This window comes from Anneissia japonica, unplaced genomic scaffold, assembly GCF_011630105.1.
Source record: "Anneissia japonica isolate Jap-2015-1 unplaced genomic scaffold, ASM1163010v1 scaffold288284_len1145801_cov181, whole genome shotgun sequence".
NCBI classification, from domain to species: Eukaryota; Metazoa; Echinodermata; class Crinoidea; order Comatulida; family Comatulidae; genus Anneissia; species Anneissia japonica.
This window is the reverse complement of record NW_022712730.1, coordinates 15,300-24,164: the sequence shown is the minus strand read 5'-3', so window position 1 is coordinate 24,164 and position 8,865 is coordinate 15,300. Positions and strand designations below refer to the sequence as shown.

At 31.9% G+C, this 8,865-nt stretch overlaps 1 protein-coding gene across 1 annotated transcript; it reads left to right on the top strand.

Annotated features, from left to right (window-relative positions):
• Positions 1 to 196: 196 nt before the first annotated feature.
• On the top strand, positions 197 to 7,496 carry LOC117108155 (WW domain-binding protein 4-like). The gene is made up of 9 exons (XM_033250113.1): positions 197 to 271; positions 646 to 690; positions 1,629 to 1,701; positions 2,047 to 2,181; positions 2,307 to 2,409; positions 3,503 to 3,655; positions 4,131 to 4,198; positions 5,961 to 6,061; positions 6,524 to 7,496. Coding segments are annotated over exons 2-9 (861 nt in total). The 5' UTR covers positions 197 to 271; positions 646 to 688; the 3' UTR covers positions 6,750 to 7,496.
• Positions 7,497 to 8,865: the final 1,369 nt, after the last annotated feature.

Here is an 8,865-nt window from a genome sequence, read left to right as displayed (position 1 = left end):
AACTGTTGACAATTAACTTTCGAAAGAAAAAAAAAATGCTAAAAATATCAAATACTCTAACAAACTAACAAATATGGAATACTATACATATTATAATTTTATTATGCCAAATTTTCTTTAACATAATCCTTGATAATGTCATTTATTACTAAAAAAATATTACCCAATCATCGATGAGTTTATGGAAGGTAAAATAGATACGACGAAGTTTTGGTGCGACGAAAACAAGTTGACGGCGGCGCGACTGACGACGGAAGTGAGGGAAGAAGAGGTGAGGAGAAAAATAATGTTATAACCTTAGCTAGGAAGTCATTCCATGAACTCAAAAGACATAATCATTTTTAAAAAAGGCCTAGCCTAAAAGATGTCATATATTATTTACATCAAAGACGTCATTACGACTGAGCTGCCTGGTCTCTCAAGCCTTGGGCCTACTACTACAACTAGGCTTAGGCCTAATCTAGCCTTGGCCCCACCAGCCCAGATAGGCCAGGCTAGGCCTAGCCTAGCTAGTACAGACAGTCACAGTAGCTAGCCACAGTATAAAGATAGGCCTCGACTTCTCACTCAGACCAGAGTCCCATCAAGACGGATTTTTACATTTCCGTGATTAAAATAGTGCATTTTTTATTTTAAATTTTATAGGATTGTCTTTTGGCTCTCTGTGTATTTTATTGCAGCTACAATCATGTAAGTATTTTATATAGGCTTTAGCTTTCTAGGGCTAGGCCTAGGAAAGGAGGCCTAGCTAGGCCTCCTACTACTAGACCCTAGGCCATGTGTATTTAATATATTTTTGTCCTTTTTTTTAGTGACTTGCAATTGAAAGTAACCAGTAAGTAGACTGGTTGATGCCACTGTTTGTACTTCATACTATAATATAAGGTTTTTTAATTTTGTGTAGGATATCTAAAAAATCAGCTTAAATTTGCGTGGGAATCGCTAGGAAAGTAGGTACACAGAATCGTAATTGCTGCATAATTGCATTGGTTATATTAAGATTTGGTCAAAGCTTAATTTTCAACAAAAATCTGCACGAAATTGGCCCGTATTTTCAGAAATTCGCAGACGGATTTCTAGGCCAAATTTTTGCACAGAGGATATATTTTGGTTTGTAGTGAACCATAGAAATATCCTTATACACTAGTTTAATACAATAACAAAAACAGTGGGAACAGAATTACAACCCTCAAATTTTCAGAAATGCGCAGACGGATTTCTAGGCCAAATTTTTGCATGCAGGATATATTTTGGTTTGTAGTGAACCATAGAGATATCCTTATACACTAGTTTAATACAATAACAAAAACAATGGGTACAGAATCATAACCCTCAATTTTTATGAACAACAATTTTGAAGGCTTCCATATTTTGTAATGAATTGAAGGTCAATGTGCACTTTAAACAACTAGCGTGTGCTTACTTATATTAAGCCCTGCCCAGACAAAAAACTGTTGTATGCCCATATATAGTCATGATGTGCCTATATATGGTCATGATGTGATGTCATCATGACCATATTTAGGCATGTCACATGTTTTGTCAAGTAAAATTTGATAGCTCGACAGGGCTTTAGAAATTAGATACTGTTACCGACGCTGACATTTGTCTTGTCTAATTTTATCTAGGGCAACCTTTTGGAAATCGCAACCAAAGAAATTCTGTGACTTTTGCAAATGCTGGATAGCAGACAATAAAGCAGTAAGATTTGCTATATTATTATCTTCATTATTATTATTATTATTATTATTATTATTATTATTATTATTATTATTATTATTATTATTATTATTATATTAGTTAATTTATTTTTAATATTGTTTTTATTCTAAAAAAAATTGAGGACCCCTTCTGAAACAAGCATTCCAGCATAAAGTTCTGTCATCTGCTATGTCATTTTTGTTTATTTTGTAAATGTCAATTATAATATTTAAGATATATGCTTGTCTCGCTTATAAATGTGCTGTTGTTTTATGACGTAGCAATAAATACTACAAACAAACAAGCAGTAAGATGCTCACCACCTTTTTACTTTAAAATTGTTAGAGTGTAGATTTCCACGAAAGAGGGAAGAAACACAAAGAAAATGTTGAAAAAAGGATTGACGAACTCAGGAAAAAAGGCTTACAGCGATACAAGGAGGAAGAATCAGCCAAAAGTTCTTTGGCTGCAATTGAGGCGGTATGTTTGGTGCAATTATACATCATGTAAAGAATACTTCTCTTGACTAAAGAAATACAGCTCCACACCAACTCTATATTTCAGTGCATGTTCTCTGATGCTGTTGTCTGCCCCTCTTTTTTTAGGCTGCTCTGAAAGCATTTGAGAAAGATGTTAAAAATGATCCTTCCCTAGCCAGTCAGTATGGTATTGAAGTTGCTGCCCAGTTTAAGCAAAAACAGTTACAAGGTTTGTATATGTTATTGTTACGCTATTCGTAGAATGCCAAAATAATATTTTGATATCTTTAGGTCGTTTGAATCATCGTGTAAAAACAAGTTCCTATTTTAAATCCTGACAAAACAAAAGAATTTTTTTATTTTGAAGAAAATTTGTAACTGGTGATATTATGATATATGACAAAGCAATAGAAACCATTAAAAAACATAAATACTTAGGGATGGCTTTAGATAATAAGTTAAATTGGAATGCTAATACTGTAAATTATTGTGAAAAAAATCAAGCCAACATATGTACCTTCCGAAGAAGGTACACACCAACATCTGTACCTTCTTCAGAAACTGAATTCCTTCAAAGTAAGTAATGAAGTGCTTTTCAACTGATATTATTAGCTGCTTATTAATTCCTATTACTATATTAGCTTAATGGAAATTATCATAACAGAATGAACATAGAACAATGACCTGTAAATATGGTATGATTACTTTGATGATTGAAGTGGTTATGAGTAGTTCTAAATTCTTGAACCCTTTAGGCTTGAATGGCAATTTTCAGATTACTCATTCTTCATAAAATATTTCCCACGCTTATTTCTCATAATATCTAACCCAGGCACAGGTTCTCTAGATGCTTGATAATGCGTAGACATACTGTAGAGGCCTTGGCTAAATGCACATGACAGAATTATTATTGTTGTTGTGGTGTTAATATTTATTGTCATTATTATTGTGTTATTTTTATCAATATCATTATTATTTTTACAGTATTGTTGTAGAACTGTTTTGATCATTAATAAACCAGACACAATACAGTAATACTGTGTTATTATTATTATTATTATTATTAATATTATTATTATTATTATTATTATTATTATTATTATTATTATTATCTTATCTTATCTTATTATTATTATTATTATTATTATTATTATTATTAATAATATTATTAATATTGAATCAGCTGCAGCATTGAAGAACAGACCAGAAAATGGACATTAGTAATTATACACTGACAAATTAAAGAAAAATTAATTATTAATAAGAGTAAATTAAATTAAAGTAATTAAGTACATCATTTAAAATCCAATTTACCTCATAAGATCAAGCTAAAAAGGATGAAAAAGAAGAGCAGAAAAAAGTTAAAGAGAAAGAAAAAGCAGAAAGAATTGATAACGAAAAAGAGGAAGTCGGAACATGGATGGAAGCAACGAGTGAAGAAGGGTACACATATTACTGGAATACAGTAACTATGAGTAAGTCAATTATTGTTCATTAGTTTAATAATAAAATAAATAATCTATCTTGGTGCTTAGATTTATTTTATTTAAATACCAATAATTATATAACAAGCAATTATTTAGCATTTATTTACTTAGTTTTTAGTCTGTCTAGTAGTTAAGAATTGTGAGTTGTTAGGCACATAAGGATAACATTTGTATATGTAAATCCAGGCTTAATACTAATCATATATACATTATATATACATTATAAATTATTCATCATACAATTATCATACTTGTGTTTTCGGCCATTGGTATAACAAGCATGGTTGAAAAGACGTATAATATTGTAATAGTATACAATTACTCTGAGAATTTTGGTTTACTCTTTTAGTTGTACTTAGGTTTAGTTACAGCCTTTCAAACCATTTGCCATGGTTCCATTATTAAACATATTAATTTTTTTTCTGCATATAAATATTCTATTGTCTTTTTTTCTTGTGTTAAGATACTACTTGGGAAACCCCGGCAAATTATGTTCGTAAGGAAGACCAGGATGTTGAAGAGGAATCAACGGTCAGTTTAAAAATTATTTATCAGAGCAGTTTGGAGTTTTCGGCTTTTATATTTCTTTTAGGTTATTTTTTACCATAATTCAATTTACATATAATTGTTGATTATAATAATAATATTGAAAAATTATAAAGCACCGGTATCTGTTTTAAAGAAAACGTTCATGGCGTCCTTCCAGAAAGTTCAAAAAGGAAAAAAAAAATTATTGAAACCAGAAACAGTTTGAAATGTTCCCTTATTGTCTGAATGTTGCTGAATAATATACTGTTATATTATTACATTTTAATAATGATATAATTATTGTCACATTGATATATTTTATTTCTAATTAGGATAATAATATAGTGATAATGATACTGGTGAAAATTACAGTAATAAGAACAATATAATAATAATCACATTGTAATTTTACTACCCTAAAATAATAGTTCAGTTTGGGTTTTGTTAGTCACTCTTATATCACGAAAATCATTCCTGCAATTCCAGTATTTTAAGAGGTTTTTATGTTTATTTAACTTTAAGATGTTTATTTAATCCACTGTATTGCATTTTTAATTGAAAACTTCTCACAATTCAGTTTTTGCTGCTAGTTGATGTGAATAAAAAAAATCCTGAAATCTGAATCTGAATTTATATATCTGTGTATTAAAAACAAGTAGATAAATGGTAGAATCATCTCTCAAATATTGGACAAAATGATGTTATAATCGTATCAAGCATAGCCTTCAACAAAAAGGACGTTATCAGTTGTATGGAAAGTGCGTCCAGCCGATATTGAACGTGTAAACTCTTACTATCAAAGCGACTTCCAATATCACTAGACTACGAAAGCCTGGTATATCACAGATTCAGTCCAGCCAGATGATCCTCTCATACAACTGATGTATCTGTGTTGTGGTTAATATGTATAACATTGAATCAAACAATATATAGTTATTATGATGTCATTAAATATTAATTCATGTGTGTTGAACTATTGAAATCCAGAGCTCTACAGGGGTGGATTTTGGGAGGTAAAAAAAAGAAAAAAAAAAAAGAGAGACGAAGAAAAAAATGATAGCCCAGAATGCCTCAAATGTTATGTTTGGGCGTCTAGAACCCAAAAATTCGCGGGGGCATGCCCCGGACCCCCACGACAGTGTTGTCTCAATCGGCCCAACTTTCGGCACCCCTCCCCCCTTCCGGTCCCCCCTTTTTGGATATTTCTGGATCCGCCTCTGCTCTATGTCATTGATTGGCTGCCATGATTGACATGGAACAAATTACTTAGTACTTGTTTTCCCACCTAAGGCATTAAGACGTGCCATTAACATACTTAACCTCTCCTCTCCTTAATATTTCCTTTGTTTAAAGTCTTCATTGAATATAGGTTCGCAATGCTTGTCTTTTCTATTTATGAACCTTTCCATGCAATATATTCTGAAATGAAAAAATAATGTGTAGTCTCCTTTGCATTGGGTAATGGATAGCATGTATTGCATATTCTAATTTTATCATAATAGGAGATGATGTTTTATTGTCTACTGATTAGCCCTGTGTGAGAAAAGTATTATGTAGTAAACTGCCCTCCAGCTCCAGAAGTAATGAAATATTAAAAATTGTTGTATTTGTTAAAATTTTTCAAGTGCTTTAATTTGATGTACTATGCATGAGTGTATGTACTCCACTATAAATGTTTCATTATTGTCTGAGTGATGCTCAAAAATATATTTTTATATATTATTACAATATTATTGTATTATTGATAAATTTTATTCCTGATTAGGATACAACAAAGAATGAAAATGATGGCGACGATTTGAACAAAGGAGAAAAAAGAAAAGCAGCTGGTGATGCATATGGACAGTGGCAGACAGTTGAAGTCAGGTAAATGATTATTTAAGCGACATTGGGGGATTCTGGGGTCATGGGGCTAGAGCCCCTTCCCCTTTACCAGAAAATAGAGAAGTTGAGAAAAGAAAGAAGGAAGAAGGGAGAGAGAAAAGGAAATGTTATTGAAAGTGCTGCATGATTCCTAAACAAAATAAGTATTGATTTTATTGATTAACTATACCACTCTCCCTTGGGGGTGGGGGGTGTCAGTGCTTTGCACAGCACATAGACCCTACCCAGCTGTTGCAATGGATCCACACACCCCACACTGGTGTACATTATAATTGAAAGTTAAAAAGACAATGGCTAGTTAGTGCATCAATAGGGGAGGGCCGAGTTAAAAATTGTCTAATGCTCCTCTTGCTTGCGTTTTTCTTGTATGACACTTTGCTCTAACTTTCTCATCTTCTAAGCTGAATTTTCCTGCTGATTTTCATTGACATTCTTCACCTTCAGAAATGAAGACCCAGTCGACCTGCAGCTGCCTGAGAGTGCCAACTATACCACAAGCATGTACAGACCAAAGGCTGCAGAAAATCAAGCCAGAGAAAAACTACAATTTAAAGAAAAGACTGTGAAATCTTTAGAGCCTACTGATAGTGAGGCCGCTGTAAATATCGGCTTCAAAAAACGCAAATTCAATGCCGGTTCCCGTAAAATTCGACAACGAGATGAGAGTTGATGGGTGAAGAAAATATTCAAAAATAAAAAAAAAAATTATTTATGGTTTATGGTCAATACTCTACCTGTGGTTACCATTCTAGTTTTGTATGCCCTACTGTACACAAAAAAATTAACTCTAATTATGTTTTCAATATCAATATTATTATTTATTATATTGATAAAGATATATCATTTTATCTATTTCAGTTTTTCATTCAATTATATTATGTAGGTCTGTCTTGTTAGATTAATTGTTAACAGTACAGTACACGTTTGTCACGCAATAGACAAAAGGGCCTTCTCAAGAAAAGCGTCACCTATTTGTCACGATTGTTTTAAATCTTATTTAAGGCTTTGCAGACATTTGTATCTAATGGTGTGTTTAATAGGTGGGGGGGATTTGTAAACTGTAGCATCAGATATTCTCAGTGTGAGGTGGGGCACCACCTAGGTACGTCATTGTTTGTATCTGATAAACTACATTGTTATTGTGATGGTAAACTTATCAGTAATTAACATTGCCTGTTATAATTATACCTAGATATATAACAGTTCCATGTGCTAATCTCATAGAAATGAAAGTGGCACTGCAGCGCCCTCAAATGGTCAATAATGCAATCATAACACTAAAGCTCTGTCCACACTATTAAATTTTATGTAACAAATTAATGTGATGTGCCCTTATATGGGCATGATGATGAACACCTAAATATGGCCATATAGTGTTTACAAGGCTTTAGAGAGACAATAAATAAAATGTATTCCATCTCACTTGTAATATTATTTTAAAACTTTTTTGTTTGCTTATTTTGTTTTACCCAGTTTACACACACTAGTTCAGTTGGCCTTTAAGCCAGTCTCATCTCTGTGATATTTGACCTTTTTTTAAACCATATTTATAGAGGGTGACCCTTCCAGCGTGTCCTAAAAGGTCGGCTGATACTCAGGGCCTTCTTTAAAATACATGAAATAATGTGATGCTTTATGGTCCAAGTCTCATAATTAGGCTTAGGGAGTGGAGATGTGTTTTAGTCACATGATTTGAACCCAGGACCATGGAGTTGGAAGGCAAGCATCTTAATCATCAAGCTACATCGTCACTACTCTTGTGGTAATAATCAGCTGGAAACAAACTCCTGATTAACCAAAATGCAAGTGTAAAGAATTATTTATGAAGGATATTAAAGCTAAATTGGAATGGACTGTTCTGCAGAGACCTGTCCTAGGATATTGTTGCTTAGGCCCCTCATAAACAACAGTGTAAACGCACATAAAAATGGGTTTTTGTGCATATTCCTGGTTAGTTTTTAAGAAACTAAGCGAATATTTACAATATATTTCGGGAAACTACAAAATTATGTTTCCTGGAAGAGGGAAGTTGATGCTAAATCGCCTCAAATAACTTTTAAACTATGAAGTACAGTATATACTGAATTTTATTTCAAAGTTAATCCTTTGCAAGGGAAGTTTTTCTTATGTAAATTTTGAAATACTGTAACATACGAAGTTAAATAAAAAAAAAAGTCATTTAAAGGCCAAAATGTTGGTGATGTTTTTATTTTCTCTCTGGCTGTTTACCTTGCTTTTCCATTTAGATTTTGCTTACCTATGTTGGGTCTTAACAAACATTCAGACATCGTTTCGTACAACATTGTTGTTTTTCAGTGTACAGTTTTCAGTGTATATATATATATATATATATATATATATATATATATATAATGGAGATAAACTATAAAACGTCTTGTGGTAATTCTATAAATATATATATATATAAATAAATGTTGAATGTTAAAGAATCTGTAGCCATCCAAGCTTTGTTGAGAATTCAAAATCTGATTAAAGCATCTATTTATTCATACTCATACACATGCGTAGTTGGACAGCACTAGTCTTCAATGCATTGCAATTAACAGAGATCAATAAGATACGCCCTCTTATAAGCATTTGGAAAGACGAGATCTATACATATAAATGTATATACAACTTGTAATATATACATATATATATATATATATATATATATATATATATATATATACATACATACATTACAAGTGTATAATACATTTATACGTCAAATTTGAATTGTGTTTAAAAGTGTTTTTTTTTTTTTTAGCAGTGTTGTTATTATG

Bases quoted from the DNA above. Each gene is read 5' to 3' on its own strand.
- LOC117108155 (XM_033250113.1), top strand. The intron at 2,182-2,306 runs GTATGTTTGGTG...CTCTTTTTTTAG, and splicing joins CTTTGGCTGCAATTGAGGCG to GCTGCTCTGAAAGCATTTGA. The intron at 3,656-4,130 runs GTAAGTCAATTA...TCTTGTGTTAAG, and splicing joins CTGGAATACAGTAACTATGA to ATACTACTTGGGAAACCCCG.